At 57.3% G+C, this 27,072-nt stretch overlaps 1 protein-coding gene across 1 annotated transcript; it reads left to right on the plus strand.

Moving 5' to 3' along the window:
- Positions 1–878: 878 nt before the first annotated feature.
- On the plus strand, positions 879–25,619 carry Celsr2 (cadherin EGF LAG seven-pass G-type receptor 2). The gene is made up of 34 exons (XM_026402791.2): positions 879–4,601; positions 9,219–9,866; positions 11,710–11,932; positions 12,298–12,413; positions 12,554–12,642; positions 12,964–13,121; positions 13,492–13,655; positions 13,832–13,957; positions 14,311–14,477; positions 14,744–15,031; positions 15,121–15,295; positions 15,533–15,674; positions 15,803–15,923; positions 16,337–16,520; positions 16,680–16,781; positions 17,506–17,600; positions 17,799–18,008; positions 18,549–18,732; positions 18,850–18,978; positions 19,082–19,262; positions 19,418–19,585; positions 19,682–19,808; positions 19,922–20,122; positions 20,414–20,588; positions 20,861–20,973; positions 21,121–21,200; positions 21,282–21,408; positions 21,496–21,618; positions 22,164–22,291; positions 22,528–22,616; positions 22,721–22,912; positions 23,053–23,223; positions 23,362–23,596; positions 23,926–25,619. Exons 1-34 carry the CDS (start codon positions 1,280–1,282, stop codon positions 23,951–23,953), a joined length of 8,781 nt encoding a protein of 2,926 aa, XP_026258576.2. The 5' UTR covers positions 879–1,279; the 3' UTR covers positions 23,954–25,619.
- The last annotated feature ends 1,453 nt before the right edge of the window (positions 25,620–27,072 follow it).

A 27,072-nucleotide genomic window follows, 5' to 3' on the forward strand; every position in this document is an offset into this window, starting at 1 on the left:
GCTCACCTCCTTCTGAGAAGCCCAAGTGATATCCTAGATGAGGATAGAGTCATTTTATCCAGCAGCTGGACCTCAAGGGAGGTCCTGGTCAGAACACAACCTTGCTTGGTGGAGAATGGAGCCTAGGGTATCTCTCAGAAATCTGAGGGAGACTATTTAGTGTTGAGTCTGACCCAGTGGGAGGGGACAGCAATGAGGGCTCTTATGGGTGGTATGACTAGGAACTTGGCCTCGGAGAGCTCTTCAAATGCTTTGGTTGGTATGTGTGTTTGTGTGTTGCTGTGGATTGAACCCAGGGCCACTCTACCAATGAACTATGTCTAGCTCTTTTTCTTGTGAGACAGGGTCTGGTTAAATTGCCCAGGCTAGCTTCCAACTTGTGATCTGCCTGCCTCAGCCTCTGGGATCGCTGAAGCTGGACAGAGAGCCAGCCCACGGTTTTGATCCATTTCAAAAAAAACCTCTAACCATATTTAGAGTACCACCACCATTATTACCACTCAATTGACTGGCTTCCGATTGTTAATTCCTCTCTAGGTTGCGGTAGGGATCCAGCACCCGCCAAGGGCAGGCCTTGGGAATTAAAATGAATGGTTCTACTGGCGGGAATCTTAGAGCTTCTGTGCAGAAGAGGGCGCTGGGTGGGGCCCACATCCTTCACGGCAGGCGTTGCCGCTTTAAGGCGGCGGCGGCGCGAGCAGGTCTATGGTAATGAGCTGCCGCCGCCACCGCGGCTCTGCAGAGCTCGCCCGCCCGCCGGGGAGGCGAGGGAACGCGGGGCTGGGCCCGGGGCCGCGGCGACAGGCAGCAGCCTCGGCGGGGACGCGGGGCGCGAGCGGACGGCAGAGGGCCGTCGGTGGCGACCGGGGCCGGGCCGGGGGCCGGGCTCGCAGCTCCGTGGGCGCAGGTGGGCGATCCCCCGCGGGCGGAGGGGACACCCTGGGGCTCGGGAACCCGCCGGGGTTGGCCGGGCCCGGGGCGCTTCGGGACCCGCGGGCGCAGGTGCGAGTGTCTGGCACGCAGGTGGAAGCGCGGCGTGAGCCTGCGGTGGTTGGGGTGACCCGAGAACGGGTCTGGCTCCCGGAGCGGTGTGAGCCCGGGCGCATCGGAGGGCGCAGCGCGGGGCCCCGCCGAGCCATCTAGGCGAAGGCCCCGCGGGGCGCACAGGTGGCCCCCGGGGACCGGTGCCCCGGCCTGGGCATGAGGCGCGGCGGGGCCGGCAGGAGCCGGAGGAGGAGCCGCGGCGGCTGTTGACCCGGCCGGCCGGGAGCAGGGAGAGATGCGGACCCGGGCTGCCAGCGCCCCCCTCCCAACGCCGCCGCTGCCGCTGCCGCTGCCGCTGCTGCTGCTGCTGTTGCTGCTGCCGCTGCCACCACTACTGGGAGACCAAGTGGGGCCCTGTCGTTCTCTCGGGTCTGGGGGACGAGGCTCCTCGGGGGCCTGCGCCCCCGTGGGCTGGCTCTGTCCAGCTTCAGCCTCGAACCTCTGGCTCTATACCAGCCGCTGCAGAGATGCAGGCATTGAGCTGACTGGCCACCTGGTGCCCCACCACGATGGCCTGAGGGTCTGGTGTCCAGAATCTGGCGCCCATATCCCCCTTCCACCAGCCCCTGAAGGCTGCCCCTGGAGCTGTCGCCTCCTGGGCATTGGAGGCCACCTTTCTCCACAGGGCAAGTTGACCCTGCCTCAGGAGCACCCTTGCTTAAAGGCTCCACAGTTGAAATGTCAGTCCTGCAAGCTGGCACAGGTCCCAGGGCTCAGGACAGGGGAAGGGTCACCAGAGGAGTCCATGGGTGGACGGCGAAAAAGGAATGTAAATACAGCACCTCAGTTCCAACCCCCCAGCTATCAGGCCACAGTGCCTGAGAACCAGCCAGCGGGAACCTCTGTTGCATCACTCCGTGCCATCGATCCAGATGAGGGAGAGGCAGGTCGGCTGGAGTACACCATGGATGCCCTCTTTGATAGCCGCTCCAACCATTTCTTCTCCTTGGACCCAATCACTGGTGCTGTCACCACAGCAGAGGAGCTGGATCGGGAGACCAAGAGTACCCATGTCTTCAGGGTCACTGCACAGGATCATGGTATGCCTCGAAGGAGTGCCCTGGCTACACTCACCATTTTGGTGACTGACACCAATGACCATGACCCTGTTTTTGAGCAGCAGGAGTACAAGGAGAGCCTCAGGGAGAACCTGGAGGTTGGCTATGAGGTGCTCACTGTCAGGGCCACGGATGGTGATGCTCCCCCCAATGCCAATATTCTGTACCGCCTGCTGGAGGGGCCTGGGGGCAGCCCTTCGGAAGTCTTTGAAATTGACCCTCGATCTGGTGTGATCCGAACCCGTGGCCCAGTGGATCGGGAAGAGGTGGAGTCCTACAAGCTGACAGTGGAAGCAACTGACCAGGGTCGGGACCCAGGTCCACGGAGTGCCACAGCCACTGTTTTTCTGTCTGTGGAGGATGACAATGACAATGCCCCTCAGTTTAGTGAGAAGCGTTATGTGGTCCAGGTGCGAGAGGATGTGACCCCAGGGGCACCAGTACTCCGTGTCACAGCCTCGGACCGGGACAAGGGCAGCAATGCCCTGGTGCACTATAGCATCATGAGTGGCAATGCTCGGGGACAGTTTTATCTGGATGCCCAGACTGGGGCCCTGGATGTGGTGAGCCCTCTTGACTATGAGACAACCAAAGAGTATACTCTACGGGTGCGGGCACAGGATGGGGGTCGGCCCCCACTGTCTAATGTCTCTGGCTTGGTAACAGTGCAAGTCCTGGATATTAATGATAATGCCCCTATCTTTGTCAGCACCCCTTTCCAAGCTACTGTCCTGGAGAGTGTCCCCTTAGGCTACTTGGTTCTCCATGTCCAGGCAATTGATGCTGATGCTGGTGACAATGCCCGCCTGGAGTACCGCCTTGCTGGAGTTGGGCATGACTTCCCTTTCACCATCAACAATGGCACAGGCTGGATCTCTGTGGCTGCTGAGCTCGACCGGGAGGAAGTTGATTTCTATAGCTTTGGGGTAGAAGCCCGAGACCATGGCATCCCAGCACTCACTGCCTCAGCCAGTGTCAGTGTAACCATCCTGGACGTCAATGATAACAACCCAACCTTTACCCAGCCAGAGTACACAGTTAGGCTCAATGAGGATGCAGCAGTGGGCACCAGTGTAGTGACTGTGTCAGCTGTGGACCGCGATGCTCATAGTGTCATCACATACCAGATCACCAGCGGTAACACCCGCAACCGCTTCTCCATCACCAGTCAGAGTGGCGGTGGGCTGGTGTCCCTCGCCTTGCCACTGGACTACAAACTTGAGAGGCAGTATGTGTTGGCTGTTACTGCCTCTGATGGCACAAGGCAGGATACAGCACAGATTGTGGTGAATGTCACTGATGCCAACACCCATCGTCCGGTCTTTCAGAGCTCCCACTATACAGTGAATGTTAATGAGGACCGGCCAGCAGGCACCACGGTGGTGCTGATCAGTGCTACAGACGAGGACACAGGTGAGAATGCCCGTATTACCTACTTTATGGAGGACAGCATCCCCCAGTTCCGTATTGATGCAGATACAGGGGCTGTCACCACCCAGGCTGAACTAGACTATGAAGACCAGGTGTCTTATACCTTGGCCATCACTGCTCGGGACAATGGCATTCCTCAGAAGTCTGACACCACCTACCTGGAGATTCTGGTGAATGACGTGAATGACAATGCTCCTCAGTTCCTACGGGATTCCTATCAGGGCAGTGTCTATGAGGATGTGCCCCCTTTCACCAGTGTCCTGCAGATCTCAGCCACTGATCGTGACTCTGGTCTTAATGGCCGGGTATTCTATACCTTCCAAGGAGGTGATGATGGAGATGGTGACTTTATTGTAGAGTCCACTTCAGGCATAGTGAGAACACTGCGCAGGCTAGATCGTGAGAATGTGGCCCAGTACATCTTGCGAGCATATGCAGTGGACAAGGGGATGCCCCCAGCCCGCACACCCATGGAAGTGACAGTCACTGTGTTAGATGTGAACGACAATCCACCTGTCTTTGAGCAGGATGAGTTTGATGTGTTTGTAGAAGAGAACAGCCCCATTGGGCTGGCCGTGGCCCGTGTCACGGCCACTGATCCTGATGAAGGCACCAATGCACAGATCATGTACCAGATTGTGGAGGGTAACATCCCTGAGGTCTTCCAGTTGGATATTTTTTCTGGGGAGCTGACTGCCCTGGTGGACTTAGACTACGAGGACCGGCCTGAATACGTCCTGGTCATCCAGGCCACATCAGCTCCACTGGTGAGCAGGGCTACTGTCCATGTCCGCCTCCTTGACCGCAATGATAACCCACCAGTGCTGGGCAACTTTGAAATCCTTTTCAACAACTATGTCACCAACCGCTCGAGCAGCTTCCCTGGGGGTGCCATTGGCCGTGTGCCTGCTCATGACCCTGACATCTCAGACAGCCTGACTTACAGCTTTGAGCGGGGAAATGAACTCAGCTTGGTCCTACTCAACGCTTCCACGGGAGAGCTGAGGCTGAGCCGGGCACTGGATAACAACCGGCCTCTGGAGGCCATCATGAGCGTGTTGGTGTCAGGTAAGGAGGGGCCCAAAGTGGTGCTGGGGTGGGAGGAGGCCCACGAGAGGTCCCAGGCAACCACGGGAGGTGGGAGGTAGAGAGCCATCCAAGGAGGAACTGTTGACCCACCTGCCTGGTGGCTGGCCCAGAGGGTGAGAGGGCAAGAACCAGCTTGGGAAGAAGCCCTAGGAATCCTGGCAGCTGGTGCAGGCCCCGCCTGCTGCCCGAGGCTGGGCTGGGCTGCTTCGGTTGGCTGCCCCCTGCCTACCAGCCTGTGACGTGGTGGGGGAAGTGTTGTGAGGCTGCCCTGGCTGTGGCTGCCAAGAATTGTGAAAAAAGGCGCGTGGAAGACTGGGAGGCCAGGAGATCTGGGGGAGGGGTGGGGAGGACCCTGGCCTGGAGAAGAGAGGCAAGCAGGCCCTCAGCACCCCTCCATGTCCCACAGCATGTTCTTGTGATCTCATACAGCCTCTGGCAGAGCAGAGGACCCAGGGGCACTGAGTGGCTGCCGAGGGGTCAGGACCCTGCAGTCCTCTTCTGGCCCCTTCTGGCTCCCGGCTGAGCCACAAAATGGGCTGACGTGGACTTTGTCTAGTGCATTCTTTTCCTCCAGGCAGAAAGAGCCTGGCCTGGCTCCCCCTTCAGAGCTCCCGCAGGAAGTGAGGCCAAAGCTCATTGTCTCTGTCCAAACAGACCCCACTGTCAGAGTCCCTGGTTGGGGGTCTGGCTTGGGGGAGGGGTTACAATGAAACCAGGGGCAGGCTAAGGCCTCCGGGACTCCCTTGCCTCCGCATAGACTGTTTTTAGGGTGCCAGTCTTCCCCGATGGCCATGACCAGCCCAGGCTCAGGGGATGGGGTATGGGAATCAGGATGAGGCAGGACTCATTCTGTTGGGCTCTGAGGGCAGAGACCCCCAAGGGCCTGTTCTGGTGGGGAGAAAACAGAGTCCCAGGGGCGTGGGAGCCTGGCCAGGACCCAGACTGGGCATTCCTGCTGCTTGGTCAAGCGCTCAGCCTGCAGACTCCCTGGATAGCAGGGTTGGGGGAGGAGAGCTGGATGGGTGGGTGACCATGTTCTGTGCTTTCTGTCAGCTGTGGGGGTGAAAGGCAAGGAGGAGACCAGACTCAGGTTGCTGAGTGCCTCTGTGAGACTGGGAACAGCTGAGATCCTCATGGGAGGCCCAGTGTTAGTTATACACCCAGGGATTGGTCAGGGCACCCCACTCCAGACAGCCTTCAGACACACAGGAAAGGAAGAACAGAAGAGGCTGGCAGGCCCCCATTCCCACCATCTGTAAGAAGCATGGAGTCAGGGTGTGGCTTCAGGCCCCCTCCCCGCTCATGCTCCTTGCTGGAAACGCTGCTGCCCACCCCACCCCTCAGGTGGCCACAGGGAGCAGGTGTGGGAGCTTTCAGAGGATGTGGACCAGGCTCTGTGTCTCCTGAAGCTTCAGTTTCTGCTCCAGGAGGAGGAAGGGGGGGCCAGCCTCATCTGTGGCAGTAGGAAGGGGGTGGAAAGGAAGGGGCTCCTGGTCTGGTCCTCTACCCCCCCACCATCCCCTAAGTGAGTGTGGCTAGACACTAAGGGATGGGGCAGAGGCAGCCCCTGCTCAGCATGTGGTTTCTCACCAGGGCAGTTCCTCTAGACTACAGGGGAAGGCCAGGGCAGCCCCTGGGCAGCTGGGACTGGCCCTTCAGTCCCAGCCCCACCCTCCCCCCTCAGCCCTGACCCTTGGAGGCAGTCACCAAGGCAACCCCAAAGTTCAGGAGGCTGGGGGGGGGGAGCTGACTCCCACTGCCCCTTTGTTTTCTCTCTCTGTTCTTTGTCTCTCCCTTCTTTCCCACCCTGCCCATGCGGCCCTTCAGCACTGCCTCTCTGTTGTCCTCTCCCCAGCTCCTGTGTGTCTCTCTCCTTCTCTCCTACTCTCTCCACTGCTGGCTTTTTTCCTGGGGCTTTGTCTTCCCTGTTTGGTGTCTGTTTATGCTGCTGTCTTCTCCCTCTTCTTCCCTGTGGCTGCAGCTGCTCCAACTTGGGCTAGATGTCTCCCTTGGAGCCTGAACTTTCCCCCCTGCTTCTTTCCTCTGCTGGGACACGCAGGAGCTCCTGCCTATGGTCTGCTCAGCCCTCAGACCCGCAGAGCCCCTCCAGGCCGCAGCCTTCACTGGCACATCTGCCAGGAGAAGAGAGGCTGGAAGTCTGGTTCTGGCACCTGCCCAGGGGCGGCTGGCTGAGCGCTAGGCCCAGGTGGTGTTTCCTGAGTCAGAGTCTATCAACTCTTTCTTTTTTGTCCAGGACAGTTCAGGCAATGCACCCTCTATCCTTGTTTCCACCCTGCTTTTGCACCTGAGGGGTGACCCAGGTCAAGGCAGAGGAAAGGGACAAAGAAGAAGGAGAGAAGAGTGGGTTGATTGCTGGGATAGGGACAATAACAGAGGGGGCAGGTGGTCACAGATGGTGGACCAGATGGGAAGCAACAGAGACATGCTGAGAGAAGGGCACAGGAGGGGCCTGGGATGGCAGAGGGGGACACAGAGAGAAGTGTTTGTTCCCAGGGCTGAGGGGCAGTATGGCTTCTCTTGCTCATCGGCCTTGACTGCCCCCTCTCTTCCACTGGTTGAGTTAGGAGCACTGAGTGTTGGGTCAGTTTGCTTTGCAGGGAATGTTCCATCTGGGAACCACTGGGCAGGTGCATCAGAGCCCTGTACCAGTTTTAGGACAGGGGAATCTGAAAGAGGGAGGCAAGTGGAGCTTGATCATAAGTAGGGGCAGGCTTCCTGGAGCAGGTGATCTCTCAGGGCAGGCTGGAAGACTGGAGGACTCAGGACTGATGTCTGGATAGACTAGGTAGGAAGGGAAACCTGGGGAGCAGCTTCTGGAAGAGCAGCAGCAAATGATGACATCAGACTTGATAGTGAGAGCAGGTGGACCATGGCAATGAGGCTGGAGGGCAGGTGGATAATGGCTGAGGACACACCGAGATGGGTGTCTGCCTTCAGCCTGCCCCAGCTCAACTGAGCTGCCAGGGTAATCAGTCACCTCCAGGAGGTGTGACATAGTCACAGAATCTATTCCCATATCCCTCTCCTACTCCCATCCCACCCAGAAACACTGGCTCCCGCCTCATTCCTGCTTGGGCGTCCTTTTCCATATCTAGTTGAGCCTCTCCTGTCGTGTTTTGAAGAACTTTCTTCACTGTAGAGACTGAATAGATTCTCATCAGCATCTTAGTGTTTACTGAACACCTACACGTGTAAGGCATTGCACTAAACAAAAATCTGAATAGCCCTTATGGCCCTGCCAAACCATTTCTCCTTCCCCATGACCCCATCTTTCATTTTTGAGCAAAATAAAATCCATTCCCATGTATGTGCACATTCAGGTGTGTACGGTATTTCTGGGCTTCAGGTGTGTGGGTAGAGTGAGATACCAATGAGTGTTAGTACTTAGCTGTTTATAAGTGAGTGTGTCACCTTGGGGAAATGGCAGGCAGGTGTTTGGGTGCAATATGGTGATCCAAGTTGGTGAAGGGTAGTTAGAGGCCCCAGAGCCAGAGGAAAGACCAGCCTAATGGGACTTTAGAGTCTCCAGGTGGAAGCTGCCCAGGCTTTTCCATCTCTGTCCAGATCCCCACCCTCACTCATCCTGTCTCCAGCAAAAAGCAGTGGGTGGTGCTGTCACCGGTTAAGGTGGCTCAGCTGGATTTCCTGGGGTGGGATCCCCAGGCTACCCGCAAGTAGCTCAGAGAACTGGGCGGGAAGAATGCTTTGTGTGGGGTGTTGCCATGGGAATAGCGGGCTTGTGCCCAAGCAGCCATGGGGCTCAGTGGGAGGGGGACCTGGTGGCCCACTGACCCAGTTCACCTCCCACTCCCTACCTGCTTCAGTGGGAGAGCGGGGAGCACAGCCAGGGCCAGGGGTATGGTAATGTTGAGATGTACAGGATGAGGACAAGAGGAGATGGTTTTTGTGGGTGTCACAATATTCTGGATCCTGTACAGAAGTAAGCAAAAGACAGAGTTCCTGTGCAAGGAAGCCCAGAGTTGATATAAGGGAGGAGGACTCATGGCTCCATCAGGGACTGATGTACAAACATAAAAGGTGTGCCATGTCACAGTGGTACACACTTAGGAGGTCAACATAGGAAGATTGCAAAGTTCAAGGTGGGCAATTTAGCAAGATTCTATTTATCTCAAAATAAAAATTAAAAAGAATTGAGGATGTAGTTCAGTGGTAAAGCATCTTTGGGTTCAATCCTCAGCACACACCCCCACAAAAAAAAAAAAAAAAAAAAGGTGTGCCATGCCTCACAATAGCGGATATTGCGAAAATATGCAAAGAGGTCTTCTGAAAGTCTCATCTCCTTAAGTACCTATGGGAGTTTATCTCTCAAGAAGTGTCGTACCCACAAGCGTTCACTGGGCACCTTTATGGCGATTAGAAAAGGAGGCTTCTTCTTGGCCCCAGAACGTGCAAGCCGGATTCTCGTCCCCTTTGCTCCCACCTCCTGTTGCTACTTACTGCACAGGGCCTACCCCACTCTACTGCCCAGGGCCAGGGGGGTAGTCTGGGCTTGGCACCTCTGCCCTCCCCAACCCGATTCCAAGCCTGGGTGCTGACCCGTGTGGCCTTTTACAGATGGCGTTCACAGCGTGACAGCCCAGTGTGCACTGCGCGTCACCATTATCACAGATGAGATGCTCACACACAGTATCACGTTGCGCCTGGAAGACATGTCGCCTGAGCGCTTCCTGTCACCACTGCTGGGCCTCTTCATTCAAGCTGTGGCCGCCACGTTGGCCACGCCCCCGGACCACGTGGTGGTCTTCAACGTGCAGCGGGACACCGACGCCCCTGGGGGCCACATCCTCAATGTGAGCCTGTCAGTGGGCCAGCCACCGGGACCCGGGGGTGGGCCGCCCTTTCTGCCCTCCGAAGACCTGCAGGAGCGCCTGTACCTCAATCGCAGCCTGCTGACGGCCATCTCGGCGCAGCGCGTGCTGCCCTTCGACGACAACATCTGCCTGCGCGAGCCCTGTGAGAACTACATGCGCTGCGTGTCGGTCCTGCGCTTCGACTCCTCGGCGCCCTTCATCGCCTCCTCCTCCGTGCTCTTTCGGCCCATCCACCCGGTCGGGGGCCTGCGCTGCCGTTGCCCACCAGGCTTCACCGGAGACTACTGTGAGACGGAGGTGGACCTCTGCTACTCGCGCCCCTGTGGTCCCCACGGGCGTTGCCGCAGCCGTGAGGGAGGCTACACCTGCCTCTGCCGTGAGGGCTACACGGGTGAGTCAAGGGAGGGACCCGAGGGGGTGGCCCTGAAGGGCTGACGCCAAGTTGCAAGCACAAATCAGGCTAATGATGGGGGCCTGTTTCATTCCTTTCAGGAGTAAGGTGTAGTAACACTAGGCATTCATAAATCTCACACAACAGCCTCTTGTGGAAGACAGACTGAGGAGCCCTTCTCTCACTGTGCATGCACACACTCACACCCACGCATGCACACCCATTCCCACACATGTAAAGACAGGTCAGCGTTGCTCTTGGCTTTGTATTCCAGCTTTGCTGCTCATAGCTGTGTGACTATGGGCAAGTTACTTACTTCTCTGGGCTTCAGTAATTTAGAATGGAGATAAAAAAAATCTACTTAGGTCAAAAGTTGGATTAATTCAATTAATTTGGCATACAGAAAAGAACTGTCTTGTGGGTAGTGTTGACTGAGAAGGGGTGACTTGCTCCAGGTACAGCTCAGTTAGAGATGAGACTGGCCTACCCTCCCGTCTCCCCCTCTGCTGAGTGAGTTGCCTTCCTGAGCTGTATAGCAAGCACTTTCCTACCGGGCCACTCCGGGAGTGGCAGGTCAGAAGGAGCTGAGAAGCTGGATGGGTTTGGAGTGAGGGGTGTTCTAAAAGGACATTGCACCTATGTGGCCTGGGCACAATGGCTCCACTGTTGCCTCCCTGTGGGACTGTGAACTGAGGTCTTTACCACATCCTCCTCTGGCCTCTCCCCAGGCTGCTCACTGCCTCTGCTCTGTGTCCCTGACCCCTCCTCACAGGCTCCTGATTCTTCTTAGGATGCACCTTGCTCCCCTTCCTTCTCAGATGCCCAGGCCTCCTCCCGTCCTCCAAGCCATGCCTACTGGCTCTGCCTCCTGCCTTCCCTGCTGCATCCTCTTGCTCATAACTTGCCAGACTTGACTCTGTTACTGCTAGGGGTGGGGGGAGGGGAGGGGAGTGCTCAGAGGAGGGGAGGGGAGTCTTTGTCCAGGAGGATGGGGAGGGGGGTGCTTAGACTAGGGAACAACAGTTTCCATGGAAACAAGAGCCAGTCACTAGGCACAGGAGCTGAGAACCTATCTCTACAATCTGGGAATGGGGAGGGAGAGAAGGGTGGATTTTCCCATCTGATGTTGGAATTTTCAGTTCCTCCACTGAATCCTGATCTGTCCCATGGCTCAGGCCCCTACACTTGGTGTTGTGAGTGCACAGGGGTCCTTAGTCTGGACCCCAGGGCTCAGGGTGGGAATTATCTTCTCTGTTCCTGGGGAAGTACCCAGCTTCCCTCTCCGACCTGCCCCACCCCATAACTCAAACAAATCCAAGCAGAAGCCTAGTCCCATCCCCAGGGAAAGAAACTGATCTCAGTGCCTGACAGGGACAAAAGCACCAGTGGGAGGAAGGGAGAAAGTGAGGGGACACAGCCCTCATGTTGTCCCCTCATTGCACATGTACCCCTGCAGGGGCCTGAGCATCCCCAAGCTTGCCCCACAGATGACACCAAAGGCTGCTAGGATCTTGGCCTAAGGACCAGGGGCCTAGTGGCCTGTGCCAGTGAAACCCAGCAGGAGTGGGGAAGGGACTGGGAGTTTCAGGGAACTTGCAGGGGAGCTGTGCTTGGAACTGTGGTGGGAAGGGCATGGTGGGCCAAGCAGCAGTCAGGAAGGGCTGGGGTATCACAGATCTCAGGGAAGATGGGTGCAGGAGAGGAAGTGGGGATGTGCAGGAGAGTTTGGGAGTATTGTGGGGGGCTGTGGAAGGTTGTGGGAAATATTAGTGGGGGGAAGAAGCCCAGATTCCCTCCCTATCCTCAGGGACTTGGTACTCACCCTGCCCTTCCTCTTGCCCAGGTGAGCACTGTGAGGTGAGTGCCCGCTCAGGCCGTTGCACCCCAGGTGTCTGCAAGAATGGGGGTACCTGTGTCAACCTGCTAGTGGGCGGTTTCAAGTGTGACTGCCCATCTGGGGACTTCGAGAAGCCCTACTGCCGGGTGACCACGCGCAGCTTCCCTGCCCGCTCCTTTATCACCTTCCGTGGCCTGCGCCAGCGCTTCCACTTCACCCTGGCCCTCTCGTGAGTGGCTGGGCCATGGGGACATTGGGGTGCAGTGTGAGTCTGGAGAACCCCCTGTCCTGTGGATGAAATGAAAGTCAGGCAGCAGGAGTGCTTAGAGCAGGTTGCTGGCAGAGCCCGCCTGCACTGGCAGTTGCCTGTACACCTTGCCAGCAGGCTTTCCGGTGCCTGTCACTCTCCAGGGTGAGGAGCCAGGGGTCTTGTTTGGGTTCACCTTCCACATTGTGGCCCCATGGCTCACAGTCTTGGCCAGGCGTCGACCCTCTGGAGAGTACTGGGTGGGATCAGATGCTAGTTAGGTGGTTGAGGTGCTGGCATCCAGGTGGGTGCCCCATTCCCTGCCCCTGTCCCCAAATCCTGCACAGGTTTGCCACTAAGGAGCGCAACGGGCTGCTGTTGTACAATGGGCGCTTCAATGAGAAGCATGATTTTGTGGCCCTCGAGGTGATCCAGGAGCAGGTTCAACTCACCTTCTCTGCAGGTGATCCTCATTGCCCCATGTCCTTGCCCATCTCCCTAAGGCCCCATGTCTCACAGGCCCAGCCCCAATCCTGGGCACACCCCACCCCTGCCATTCCTAGCTCTCTTGTGGTGTCCCAGCTTACCTGGTCCTTTCCCCAGGAGAGTCGACCACCACCGTGTCACCATTTGTACCTGGAGGGGTCAGTGATGGCCAGTGGCACACGGTGCAGCTGAAGTACTATAATAAGGTGGGTGTGGGACGGGGAGAGAGGAGTTGGAGGGCTCTGTTCTTGGCTCACGTGCCCATCTAGATCTGGGTGGCACTGCCTACAGTGGGTGGGGCTGGTATGGCACTTTTGTCTAAGAGGGAGGGAGAGGGTGGGAACATGCCACCTTGCTGGGATGTTCCCATTCCACTGGGCAGTGCTCTGTGTGTGTGTGTGTGTGTGTGTGTGTGTGTAGGTTCACACAGATGAGTGAAAGTGTGCCCGTGTGTCTTTGTGCCTGGCCTATGATCCTAATGGGCTCCTTGCCCACTGCTTCCTTTCTCTGTCCTTCCCTGTCTACAGCCACTGTTGGGTCAGACGGGGCTCCCGCAGGGCCCATCTGAACAGAAGGTGGCTGTGGTGTCTGTGGATGGCTGTGATACAGGAGTGGCTCTGCGCTTCGGAGCTATACTGGGCAACTACTCCTGTGCTGCTCAGGGCACCCAGGGTGGCAGCAAGAAGTAAGCAGGAGAAAGGGTCAGGGGATGTGTTGAGGGCGAGGTGCAGGATGGGCTGGGAGTGCAGGTCAAGAGATGGGCTTTTATGGGACTCCAGTGTAGGAACCAAGCCTGATGTGGCACCCCCTTGCCTTGCATCCCTTAGCCCTTGCTCAGCCTGTGAGAGCTGGTGTCAATAAGGGGAATTAGAGCAAGCCCTTCTGGGGCTGTGTGGGAAGGGGTTGTATGAGCAAGCTCGCTCCAGGTTGGAATGGCTCCTTCCCCTGGCCTCCTGCCCAAGGCCTTCCTCTCTGGCCTGGTGACAGGGCACAGGGAAAGAGAAGAGCCAGAAGCTCCAACCCGCCTTCATGTCACCACCGTTTTGTTCCCCTAGGTCTCTGGATCTGACAGGGCCCCTGCTGCTGGGTGGGGTGCCCGACCTGCCTGAGAGCTTCCCTGTCCGAATGCGGCACTTTGTGGGCTGCATGAAGAACTTGCAAGTGGACAGCCGGCACGTAGACATGGCCGACTTCATTGCCAACAATGGCACTGTGCCTGGTATGGGGGTCTGGGGGCGTGAGCTGGGCTGGGAGCCCAGTGCAGGGAGGAGGGGCCGTGTCTGGCGTGGGGGAATCAGCTTCTATAGGTTTTAAAGGCCCCTCCAGATGTTGCCACAGGTTTTTTTCATTGGAGCCCCAGTCTGGGGTTGCTGAGTCCCCTTCTCTCCATTCCAGGATGCCCCACCAAGAAGAACGTGTGTGACAGCAACACTTGCCACAATGGGGGCACCTGCGTGAACCAGTGGGATGCGTTCAGCTGCGAGTGTCCCCTGGGCTTCGGGGGCAAGAGCTGTGCCCAGGGTAGGAGAGGAGCAGCCATCAGAGGCCGGGGCTGTGTGCCGTCAGCAGTCTGGGATCACTGGCAGGGTCGGAGCAGGCACCGGGAAGGGCGCAGCGAGCTTGGCTGTGGGTGGAAGAGCATGTTTGGGCAGAGCCCTGAGAGGGTAGCATAGGAGACAAAGAGCCCAGTCAGAGGCAGGCCTGGGCACAGCCTGGGGCGGGCCCAAGGCAGGTACCTGTTCTGGAGGGCGGGGCTGACCAGGGAGTGGGCACCAGTGCCCTGCCTCTCCTGGAGCCATCACCTCCGAGCATCATACCCCCTGCGGCACTCCACTGTCCCACCCTTCAGAGTCTACCTTCCTCCTCCTTCCCAGAAATGGCCAATCCCCAGCACTTCCTGGGCAACAGCCTTGTGGCCTGGCATGGCCTCTCACTGCCCATCTCTCAGCCTTGGCACCTCAGTCTCATGTTCCGCACACGCCAGGCCAATGGCGTCCTGCTACAGGCTGTCACCAGGGGACGCAGCACCATTACTCTACAGGTGACCCTGGGCGCTATGGGAGAAGGAGGGCGGGCCCAGGCCTCCGAGGGGACTGCCTAGAGATGACTGAGCAAGGTCTTCTCTTTGGGCAAATGAAGAGATAGTGCGTCCGTTTGTGGGTCAGTGCTGCCATCTATGGGGCTTGAGGGAAATAGATACTCTCTTTTGCTGTGGCCACAGCGGGGCAGCAGGATGGGGAACCATGGACCACTAGGAGAGCCAGTTAAGTCTGTGTGCTGACCCTGCTTTCTGTCTTCCTGTGCCAGCTTCGAGAGGGCCATGTGGTGCTGAGTGTGGAGGGCACAGGGCTCCAGGCCTCGTCCCTCCGTCTGGAGCCAGGCCGGGCCAATGATGGTGACTGGCACCACACACAGCTGTCACTGGGAGCCAGCGGGGGCCCTGGCCATGCCATCCTGTCCTTCGACTACGGGCAACAGAGGGCAGAGGGAAACCTGGGCCCCCGCCTTCATGGGCTGCACCTGAGCAACATTACAGTCGGGGGAGTCCCTGGGCCTGCCAGTGGCGTGGCCCGAGGCTTCCGGGGCTGTTTGCAGGTGAGCCTCATCCCCTGCCCTCTCACCCCCATGGCCACACAGAGCCCAGCTCCACGGAGGGTCAAATGACCTCTGCCTCTTACCCGCAGGGTGTGCGGGTAAGTGAGACGCCCGAGGGTGTCAGCAGTCTTGATCCCAGCCGTGGGGAGAGCATCAACGTGGAACCAGGATGTAGCTTGCCAGACCCCTGTGACTCCAACCCGTGTCCTGCTAACAGCTACTGCAGCAATGACTGGGATAGCTATTCCTGCAGCTGTGATCCAGGTATGTGAGGGATCCCAGGAAATGGGGCAGATTGGCAGGTGCCTGGAGTCTCACTGGCTTTCCTGTGTGACCTGGGACCATTCACATCACCTCTCTGAGCCTTTATTGCCTACACTCCATAGCCATAGCCAGCTGGTATGATGCTCAGAGTAGAAGGAAGTGGCTGAAAGTGAGTTGGACAGATGATAGTGCTAGGGGAGGGGAGGGATTGAAACTTTCTGGTCTTTCTTGTCCCAGGTTACTATGGTGACAACTGTACTAATGTGTGTGACCTGAACCCTTGTGAGCACCAGTCTGTGTGTACCCGCAAACCTAGTGCTCCCCATGGCTACACCTGTGAATGTCCCCCAAATTACCTTGGGCCATACTGTGAGACCAGGTGAGTGGGTCAGGCATGCAACAACAGCTCTCTGTGGCTGCTACCTGTCAATGGTGTGTCCCTCAGAGCCCCAAGAGCCTGGTTGAGCTGCAAAGAGACCTCACAATTGCCTGGGCTCCTCTCTGCAGGATCGACCAGCCTTGCCCCCGTGGCTGGTGGGGACACCCCACATGTGGCCCGTGCAACTGTGACGTCAGCAAAGGCTTTGACCCAGACTGCAACAAGACAAGCGGCGAGTGCCACTGCAAGGTGACAGCCTCAACCAAGCCTCCACTGCGGCTACCTTGGCGTCTGTTCTATACCTCCTGGGCCCCGGCGGGGAGGCAGTGCAGATGGACTTTCCTATAGAGAGCTGAGGCCCATCAGGGCTTTTTCTGTCACAGCCAGGGCAAGTGACTATGTGTCCTCAGGCATCTGGGGCACAGGGGGATCCAGGACCAATATTTCACCAATAAGTCTGGGGCCAGCTGTGCTCTTCTGATTACTTGGCATATGGGTCCAACTTCAAATCATGACCAGTGGTTAAATATTTTGAATATTTAAACCTGAGGTCACGGAGTCTCCCTCCAGAGGGCCACAACTGAAAGATTTATGTGCATCCAGGAAAGAGCCTGAGCCATCACCCCCTTCTTCCCTCCTCCCTCTTCCTTCCTCCCTTCTAGGAGAATCACTACCGGCCTCCTGGCAGCCCCACCTGCCTCCTGTGTGACTGCTACCCCACAGGCTCTTTGTCTCGAGTCTGTGACCCTGAGGACGGCCAGTGTCCATGCAAACCTGGTGTCATCGGGCGCCAGTGTGATCGCTGTGACAACCCTTTTGCTGAAGTCACTACAAATGGCTGTGAAGGTGGGCTCTTGGGGCAGGTGGGCAGCTCTACCCTCTGTGCCAGGTGGTTGCATCCTAGGGAGGACAGGAGGGGGGCTGGCTGAAGGTCTGGGGATGCTGAGGGATGGGTGAGCTGCAAAGGGAGAGCTGCTCCTAGTGACTATCTTTTTTTCCCTGCAGTGAATTATGACAGCTGCCCACGGGCTATCGAGGCTGGGATCTGGTGGCCCCGCACCCGTTTTGGGCTGCCCGCTGCTGCCCCATGCCCTAAAGGCTCCTTTGGTAGGTGCTAGAGGCCCAAGATATGATACTGAGGACTTAGCCTCTACCATCCCTGGGGTGAGAGCAGGAAGCCCCTGACTGAAGATCCTAGGTCCCCTCTTTGTGGCCTGCAGATCCTGGAGACTCCATGTCCCATTTTCCTTGGCTCACTGTCTCCCTTCTCCCAGGGTTGCCTAGGAGTACTGCATCTTAGACTCTGAACAGAAGGACTGAGAAGCCTTCGTTCTCCTTGGCACAGTGCTGGGTGCTAGAGATTCAAAGATGATTCACAGAGTTCCCAGCCTTAGCTCACCGTCTAGTGCCGAAGCTGTGTCACATGAAGGACAGACAGTCTGAGAGTTTGGAATGTTGGGTGCTGTTCCAGGAACTCAGCCCAGGGATAGAGGCTGGCACTGGCCCTTGGATTGGTGATGAGCAGAATTCATAGGCAGAAAATGACAGAGAATAAGGTGATGGCTAGAGAGGAGCAGTCATGGCTGGGGTTTGAGGAGGCCATGTGCCTCATGCTCCCACAGCCCTTGCTTGGACAGATCTTGCAGCAGAGATTTTTGGTTCTAATGTCCTATACCTGTCTTCCTATTTCCCCCCCCCCCCGGGCTGCAGGGGGCAGGACCCTAGTTGGTTTGCGTTCTGTCTCTGGCCCCCCAGCAGAACTTCTCAGCCAGGTGTCAGGGGCTTCTTCTGTGTCTCCCTGTGGTCAGCCCTCTTGACTTCTTCCCCCCAGGGACCGCTGTGCGCCACTGTGATGAACACAGGGGCTGGCTGCCCCCAAACCTCTTCAACTGCACGTCAGTCACCTTCTCAGAGTTGAAGGGTCTCGTAAGTGGACACCCTCATCTCCAACTCCTTTCCCTCCTTTTTTTCTCCACCCCCCCCCATCTTTGAGAAAGAGATTTCTATCCTAGCCCCTGTGTTTCTGGGGTCCCCACCTGAAGAGTCTATTTTCCCCCTTTCTGAGGCGCATTTACTCTATAGAGTCCAAATTGACCCCCTGCCTCTCTGCCCGCTCCCATTCAGGCTGAGCGGCTGCAGCGGAACGAATCAGGCCTGGACTCAGGACGCTCCCAGCGGCTGGCCCTGCTCCTGCGCAATGCTACACAGCACACCGCTGGCTACTTTGGCAGTGATGTCAAAGTGGCCTACCAGCTGGCCACACGGCTGCTGGCTCACGAGAGTGCCCAGAGAGGCTTTGGGCTGTCTGCCACACAGGATGTGCACTTCACTGAGGTGGGGCTTGGAATAGGTAGGGATGGCTCGTTGGGTGGGGGTCATGGTGAGTGAGCCTGCTCCTGGCCATGTCAGGGCCAGAGGGGTGGGATCCTCCCTACCTGACCTTTGGGAGCTCCCTCCTAGCATGAGGCCTCAGTGAGAGCCCAAGCCTTGGTATAGCATGTAGGACATTCTGGGCAGCTCTTCCTAAGCTGTATCAGATCCAGGTGCCACAGAGAACGCTGCTCATACTGAGGTATGCACATCCAGAGCTGAGAGCAATCAGTATCCCACTTCTAGGGAGGCAGGCAGGGCATGCAGGAGAGTGAGGTGCAGGGGCTGGGGAGCTCCTATTTAGACAGCGAGAAGGAAGAGTCAGAGGTGGAGCATCTGGTGACCAGAGTAGGCAGTGCAACCGAGTGGGGGCAGTGGGGAGCGCTTAGGGAGGGCACAGTGGGTGGGGAACAGGGCTCTTCTAGCCACCAGGCAGTGGCTTGGTGGTAAGGATGACAGGTGTGGGCTGTGAGCACGTGCCACCATGACCATGCCCACCCCCAGAATCTGCTGCGAGTGGGCAGTGCCCTTCTGGATGCAGCCAACAAGCGGCACTGGGAACTGATACAGCAGACGGAGGGCGGCACCGCCTGGCTGCTCCAGCACTACGAGGCCTATGCCAGCGCCCTGGCCCAGAACATGCGGCACACCTATCTAAGCCCCTTCACCATTGTCACGCCCAACATTGGTGAGGCCGGTGCCCGGGGTAGGAGGGGGTTTGTGGAGAGAGTTCCCTCAAGGGCAGCCATGCTGGGGGCTTGCCTGCCTCACTCAGGGTCCAACCTGTCACCATTCCCCTCCCTAGTCATCTCTGTAGTGCGCTTGGACAAGGGGAACTTTGCTGGGGCCAAGCTGCCCCGCTATGAAGCACTGCGAGGAGAGCGGCCCCCAGACCTAGAGACGACAGTCATTCTACCCGAGTCTGTCTTCAGAGGTCAGTGGGGACCACGTGTGTGTGTCAAGGGTGGGCCTAGGCCATCCATGCAGATTACACACAGCCCAGGGCCCCGCTGAGTGTATCACTGTTCTGCTCCCAGAGATGACCCCTGTGGTCAGGCCCGCTGGCCCTGGGGAGGCCCAGGAACCTGAGGAGCTGGCACGGCGGCAGCGGCGGCACCCGGAGCTGAGCCAGGGAGAGGCTGTGGCCAGCGTCATCATCTACCGCACCCTGGCTGGGCTACTGCCCCACAACTACGACCCAGACAAGCGCAGTCTGAGGTGAGCAGCTGGGGACAGGGCGGGTGGGGGTGGGGGACAGGCAGGTAAGAGCTGAGGCATTGGGGGGGCCAAGGGTGGGACATCTTCTAGTGATGAGGCTCTCTCTCAGTCACAAGGCTGCTGGGGTGAGTGTGCATCTGTTTGCTCCGTGTCAGAGTCCCCAAGCGTCCAGTCATCAACACCCCTGTGGTGAGCATCAGCGTCCATGATGATGAGGAGCTCCTGCCTCGAGCCCTGGACAAGCCAGTCACTGTGCAGTTCCGGCTGCTGGAGACCGAGGAGCGGACCAAGCCCATCTGTGTCTTCTGGAACCACTCTATCCTGTGAGCCTCCCCGCCACTACCCCCAAGGCCTTATGCTGAGAGCCCAGGTCCCCAGGTCCCCACCTTTCTTGACTTGACCTGGCCTTTTTCACACAGGGTCAGTGGCACGGGTGGCTGGTCAGCCCGAGGCTGTGAGGTTGTCTTCCGCAACGAGAGCCATGTCAGCTGCCAGTGCAACCACATGACGAGCTTTGCTGTGCTCATGGACGTGTCCCGGCGGGAGGTTGGACCCATGACTGGCAGCCGTGGAGCTGGGGGTGGGAGCCCAGATACTGGGCTGGGTGTGCAGGCCCTGCCCTCCCTCAATGCCTTGGCCTCCTGCCTCCTGCCTTGCAGAATGGAGAGATCCTGCCCCTGAAGACACTGACATACGTGGCCCTAGGGGTCACCTTGGCTGCCCTGCTGCTCACCTTCCTCTTCCTCACCCTTCTTCGCGCCCTGCGCTCCAATCAGCATGGCATCCGACGCAACCTGACAGCCGCCCTGGGCCTGGCTCAGCTGGTCTTCCTCCTGGGAATCAACCAGGCTGACCTGCCTGTAAGATGCCCCTCCTCCCCTTTAGACAGACTTCCACAACTTCCAGTCCTCTTGGGCTCCCTGGTGATCCCTCCCACTGCAGCATTGACTCTGCAGCCTAGCCCAGTTTCTGGCCCATGGTTTCCTCTTTTCTAGTTCCTCCTGAATGCCCTGCATCCCCGAGGTTCCTGTCTCTGGCCCATGGTTTCCCCTGAAGCAGGCCCCAACACCAAGCCCTCCTGGCTGCATGACCTGGGCAGAACCCATGCACTGGCTATGCCCTAGTCACTGACCTGGTGGCCTGGCCCTCAGTTTGCTTGCACAGTCATTGCCATCCTGCTGCACTTCCTGTACCTCTGCACCTTTTCCTGGGCTCTGCTGGAGGCCTTGCACCTGTACCGGGCACTCACAGAGGTCCGTGACGTCAATGCCGGCCCCATGCGCTTCTACTACATGCTGGGCTGGGGCGTGCCTGCCTTCATCACAGGTATTCCTGTCCGCTCTCCTGGAGGTACCATAGCCCTAAGCCTCCATCCCTCAACCCACAGCCCAGGCCCTGAGAACCTGTACCCCAGGATAACTGATTCAAACTTTTCCCTCTGATTTAACCCAGTCTTGAGGCCCCCGTGCTGGGGCTGGTTTCCTTTCCTGGAGAGCAGTGTGGACAGCGTCCCTCTGCATACTCCATTTTTGGTCCTGTGAGCCAGGCTGACTTTCTATACCCTGACCACTTTCCCCTGCTCTGTCTGCTTGCTCCAGGCCTAGCTGTGGGCTTGGACCCTGAAGGATATGGAAACCCTGACTTCTGCTGGCTCTCCATCTATGACACGCTCATCTGGAGTTTCGCTGGTCCTGTGGCCTTTGCAGTCTCGGTAAGTGCTATTAAGTGAGTTGGGGTGGAGCTGGCCAAGTGCATTCTCTGAATCCCCTTTAGGAAGAGCCAAGTCTCCCAGGCCCCACGGGGAGGGCCAGAAGCTGTCTCTTCCTCTGGTCTCCTCACCCCTCTCTGTCCTACCCAGATGAGTGTCTTCCTGTACATCCTGGCAGCCCGGGCCTCCTGTGCTGCCCAGCGGCAGGGCTTCGAGAAGAAAGGCCCTGTGTGAGTATGGGGATGTGTGGACACAGGGTGGGGATTGGCGAGGAGGCCTCCCGGCCAGGCTCACACTGCCATGCTCCCTAGCTCTGGCCTGCAGCCTTCCTTTGCTGTCCTCCTGCTGCTGAGTGCCTCGTGGCTGCTGGCACTGCTCTCTGTCAACAGTGACACCCTTCTCTTCCACTACCTCTTTGCCGCCTGCAATTGTGTCCAGGTACCTGGGCCAACCCATATTGAGGGGAGGAAGCACCGTTGAGGGGTGCTTGGATGTGCCCAGACTATGGCTACCTCTGTCTGCCAGGGCCCTTTCATCTTCCTCTCCTACGTGGTGCTTAGCAAGGAGGTCCGGAAAGCACTCAAGTTTGCCTGCAGCCGCAAACCCAGCCCTGACCCTGCTCTGACCACCAAGTCCACCCTGACCTCGGTGAGGGAGCCTGGGACCAGAGAGGTGGAGGGGTCTTGACGGAAGGAGGGAAAGGCAGTCCCGAGGGGCCTGCTCTCTGTACTGTTTGCCCCTCTATCCTTTTTCCTTGTCTCTATCTCTTTGTAGAAGGAGAAAGGGAAGGTGAAGTGGTATGTGTGGGCTGGGAGGTGGGGGGGTGGGGACACAGGATTTTTGACTTGGGGGAGGGAGTGAAGACACCTGAGAATCTCGTGAATTCTGGCAAATTTCCTGTCTCCTGGGATGATCTCGGGAGATAATTCCCAGGGCTACCTTTTACCAACAAGCCCTTATACAGCAAGTCCAGGGTACTTGGGGTGAGCAGGGCTACACAGCTACGGCAAAGCTGTAGCCAGGGTCAGACTCCAATATGAGGGCAGCCGAGATGTGGTGCCTTCCTCTGTGAGACCCAGTTTGTGGGAGGTAGAACCTGGGGCCAATTCCCTGTACCCTTCCACTTCCTAGCCTGGGGTTACCACCCCACCTGCCCCCCTTCTTACTGACCTATCTGTCTATCCCCTGTCTAGTCCTACAACTGCCCCAGCCCCTATGCAGACGGGCGACTGTACCAGCCCTATGGAGACTCAGCTGGCTCCCTGCACAGTGCCAGCCGCTCAGGCAAGAGCCAGCCCAGCTACATCCCCTTCTTGCTGAGGTGAGCCCTGGAGGTGGGAAGGCTGAGGAGTGGAGGGACGGGCTGTGTGTGCTGGACCCAGGCCAGCCAGCTGCTAGGAGTTGAGTAGTGCACACTGTGGCCAACACAGATGACAGCTTCACTTAGAAGCAGTAAGAGACATAGGCAGGAACTGGGAATCCCAGGAGGGAGAAGAGTAGAGGATGCTGGACAAGGGGCCAAGCTGACCCCTCAGCATGGTCTTGTCTTCTTCTTAGGGAAGAATCCACCCTGAACCCTGGCCAAGTTCCCCCAGGCATGGGGGACCCAGGCGGCCTCTTCCTGGAAGGTCAAGACCAGCAGCACGGTGAGGATGGAAGGCCCTGGCTGCCCAGTGGGGCAGGGGCCTGGCTTTTGCTGAGGGTGGGCTGAGATAGGTGGGCCGGCTGTGATCCCTCCCTGACCTCCCAGATCCTGACACGGACTCTGACAGTGACCTGTCCCTGGAAGATGACCAGAGTGGCTCCTATGCCTCTACTCACTCATCAGACAGCGAGGAGGAGGAAGAGGAGGAGGAGGAGGCCGCCTTCCCTGGCGAGCAGGGCTGGGACAGCCTGCTGGGGCCTGGAGCGGAGAGACTGCCCCTGCACAGCACCCCCAAGGGTGGGCCAGCACCAGGGCTGTGGCCTTTGGGAGGCTGTGGGAGCCCAAGAAGCTTGGGCTTCTTGGGAAGCAGGAGTCGGGTGGTGGCTCTCCTAGCTGTCTGCTCTTTCTAGGCCTCATCTGTTTCCTTTTCCTGCCAGATGGGGGCCCAGGGCCTGGGAAGGCCCCCTGGCCAGGAGACTTTGGAACCACAGCAAAGGAGAGCAGTGGCAGTGGGGCCCCCGAGGAACGGCCACGGGAAAATGGAGATGCCCTGTCTCGGGATGTGTCCTTGGGCTCCCTTCCGGGCTCTTCTGCCCAGCCTCACAAAGGTGAGCGGGGCATCCCCAGCTGCCATTTCCCCTGGGTCAGCAGCCTTACGCTTCACAGTACCCTCTGATTCTGGGGCTTTCTGAGATACCCCTGTTCCTCCCACCTGCATCTCATGGTGCTGCCTTCCTGGCTCCCAGGCATCCTCAAGAAGAAGTGTCTTCCCACCATCAGTGAGAAGAGCAGCCTCCTGAGGCTTCCCCTGGAGCACGGCACGGGCTCTTCTCGGGGTTCTTCAGCCAGCGAAGGCAGCCGGGGTGGGCTCCCTCCCCGCCCACCTCCCCGGCAGAGTCTCCAGGAACAGCTGAACGGTGTAATGCCCATCGCCATGAGCATCAAGGCAGGCACGGTGGATGAGGACTCTTCAGGCTCCGAGTGAGTGGGCCAGGAGGGTGGGACAGGGTGCCACTGCAGAGGTCCCAGCTGGGGTAGAGCTGCCTCTGCACCTCCCCAGGCTAGCTGGTTGACAACCAGAGGACGGAGGGGCTGAGCATGGCCCAGCTTCCTAAGTGCCCCATGGTGACCCGGGGGTGGTGGCAGTCCCCCCTGGGCTTTATATGGTGCATCCCAGCCCAGGGCAGCAGCAAGGGTGGAGGGGAGCTGGGGCTGCTTTTCTGTTTCTTCCTTCTGGTGAAACTTCTGTCTCCTGCTCCAGCTAACCCTCTGTCTGCCTTCTCTGCCACTCTCCTTTCCTGCCTCTCCAGATTTCTCTTCTTTAACTTCCTGCATTAACCCTGGGCCGGTGGTTCCTTCGTCCCGAGGCTCCCTTCCCCTCCCCAGCTGCACTCATGCCCCCACTCCTGTCTTGTGCTTTATCCTGCCCCTGCTCCCCACCGCCTGCCCGCAGCAGCGACGAAACGTCCATCTGAGGAGCCTGGGCCTTGCACCTAAGGCCATCTAGTGCCAACTCCCTTCCCCACCATTCCCCTCACTGCACTTTGGACCCCTGGGGCCAACATCTCCAAGACAAAGTTTTTCAGAAAAAGAGGAAAAAAGAATTTAAAAAGGATCTCCACTCTTCATGACTTCAGGGATTAATTTTTTTTATACGCTGGAAACTGACTCCCCTTTCCCTTCCCAAAGAGGATAGGACCTCCCAGGACGCTTCCCAGCCTCTCCTCAGTTTCCCATCTGCTGTGCCTCTGGGAGGAGAGGGACTCTTAGGGGGCCTGCCCCTCATTTGCCATCACCAAAAGGAAAGGACAAAGCCACACGCACCTGGGGTGTCAGACCCTGCAGGCTGCACCGGGCAGGCCTCAGCTGGTGAGGGGTCAGGGCAAAGGGCGTTCCTTATCCGCCCATTGCTGCCTCTCCCAGGAACTGAAAAAGCCCTGTCCGGCCAGGGGCAGAAGGACTCATCGCCCCTGGACCCCCAAATGCTGCATGAACACGTTTTAAGGGGAGCCTGCGTCCCCAGGCGGGGGCCGGCTGCCCCAGCCCCTCTCCTTTTCCTGGACTCTGGCCACGTGCTGTAGCCCAGGTGTTTGCTCAGTTTGCTGACCCCAAAGTGCTTCATTTTTCCTGCCTGACCCTTGACCCGCACCTGGGGAAGGCCAGTCGTGTGTTAAGTTGCGCTTCTTTGCTGTCATGTGGGTGGGATTGGGAGGAGGAGGAAGCACAGAGCTGGCTCAATTGCCCAAAGGGCCTCAAGCACAGATATGAAGTCTGGGTTCTGGTGTCCACCCACCCACTCTCCCCAAATCAGACAAATGCCACTTTGTCTGACCTGCTGTGGCCTCTGAGACATGTTCTATTTTTAACCCCTTCTTGGAATTGGCTCTCTTCTTCAAAGGACCAGGTCCTGTTCCTCTTTGTCCCTTATTCTACCCCAGCTCCCTGTGAAGAGAGAGTTAATATATTTTTTTTATTTATTTGCTTTTTGTGTTGGGATGGGTTTCTGTCCGGTCCCAGGGGGTCTGATGTGGCCATCGCAGGTTGGGTATGTACCCAGCAGCCCTGGCTTTGGGGCCTAACGCCCTTCCCCTCGCTCCATTTCTTCCCCTCAGTTTCGCCAATCGCTATTCATTTTGAGTCTCCCTTTAAGCATGTATTTCAGACTTGTCACTGACTTTCCTTCTGGAGCAGGTGGCTAGAAAAAGAGGCTGTGGGCAGGAAAAGGTGTTCCTGTTCTTCACCTGGAAGGCTGGCCTCTGGTTTTTCTGCCATGTATTCTCCTCCTGCCCTCTGCCCTTTTCCTCAGCAATTCCTGCAAAGGGTTAAAAATTTAACTGGTTTTTACTACTGATGACTTGATTTAAAAAAGAAAAAAAATACAAAGATGCTGGATGCTAACTTGATACTAACCATCAGATTGTACAGTTTGATTGTTACTGTAAATATGGTAGAGTTTTGTTGTTGTTGTTTTTTTTCCATTCCCCATACCACTGAATAAACTAGTTCTGTGCAGGTAGTGTGTTGTCATGTGCTTCCATGTGGTCCCCTGTCCTCTTAGAGGATGGATGCCCGGGCTTTGGAAAACAAAAGATCAGAAAGGGCCTGGAAAACCCCAGCAGGAAATCAGGCCTCTGATACCAGTCTTCTGAAAAACATGCCCATCTATGGATCTCCTCAACAATGTTCCCCAAGAACCTCATCAGCACAGAGCCCAAGTCCTGGCAGTTCCAAGGAAGATGAAGTGGTTGGGAAAGCATGTCCTTTTCATGAGGGACTTGAGTGGCTGGAGAAGTGGCACAGAGAGGGCAGGTTTCGAGCTTCAGGACTGAGTGCTCAACAGAGACAAGTTTTCTAGGGCAGAATTCAATAGGGAGAGTCGAGATGAGTGGCAGGTAGGAATTTAAGAGTGCTCAGTGATTAGATAAGTCCTGACTCTATCACTGTGAGCCCTTTTCCATTGGAAAATGAAGCAACTTCTCATACTGGACCTAAGTATGTGCTCTGCAACATTACCTCTAATCCCACATTTGTGTTTTTCAAAGGTTCATTCAACAGACTAGAAAGGGAATTAACATGGGGCACCATAGGGTAGCAATTAGGAACACAAACGTTGGAACCAGACTGAGTGACTTAATCTCTCTGAGCCTTAGTTTTTCTGCCTGCAAAACGAGGATGATGATAACAGCAGCCACCTAATTGAGCTTTTATGAGGATTAAATGAGTTAGCACATATAAAGTGCTTAGAACAGTTCACTGTACATAGCAAGAGGCCAATAAACACTGGCTTTTCTTGTTGCTACTGGGGTGGAAAGGGAAGTGGAAGGAGAATGCACAGACAGAAAGACAGAAAGCCAGGCCAAGGGAAGGAAGTAAGCAGTTAGCTGAACAAGAAAGTCAGCTGCAGCAGGTATGCCAACTGAATGCTGCTTAGTTGGAGTGGAAGGACTGGGGGTGGGGGCAAAACATTAAGATTGACCCAGGGTGTGAACAGAACATGTGTTTCCTCTCTAGCCCACCAGGGGGCAACAGCACACAGGTCTGCTGCTTGTTTTGCCTCTAATGACCCAAGGAAGGTTTGGCTCACACAAAGGTGCCGCCTGCTGGTCATGGCTGTGCGTGTCCCTAGGCTTGCTGAAGGTGCCAACAGGACCTGCTCCCTAGACACAAGGCAGGCAGGAAACTGGGGAAACACACCTGAATTTTTTTTTTCTTTATGCTGAATTTCTCCAGAACAAACAACTTGATGTCAGCCTCCTTGCCTCTCCCCCAACATCGGTTCTTGGAATTTCAGGGGTTCTAGGAGCTGCTGCAAGCTCAGGGAAAAGTTAGTGTCTAAGCAGCTGTCATGGGATGTAGGTGGATGTGTTAAATTAACCTTAGGATCAGCCACAAAAAGGGAAAAGCAGGGACAAGGAGGAGCACTTAAAGTTTAAGTAGGGCACTTACGGGCATACAGG

Source organism: Urocitellus parryii, chromosome 11, assembly GCF_045843805.1.
Source record: "Urocitellus parryii isolate mUroPar1 chromosome 11, mUroPar1.hap1, whole genome shotgun sequence".
Taxonomy (NCBI): domain Eukaryota; kingdom Metazoa; phylum Chordata; class Mammalia; order Rodentia; family Sciuridae; genus Urocitellus; species Urocitellus parryii.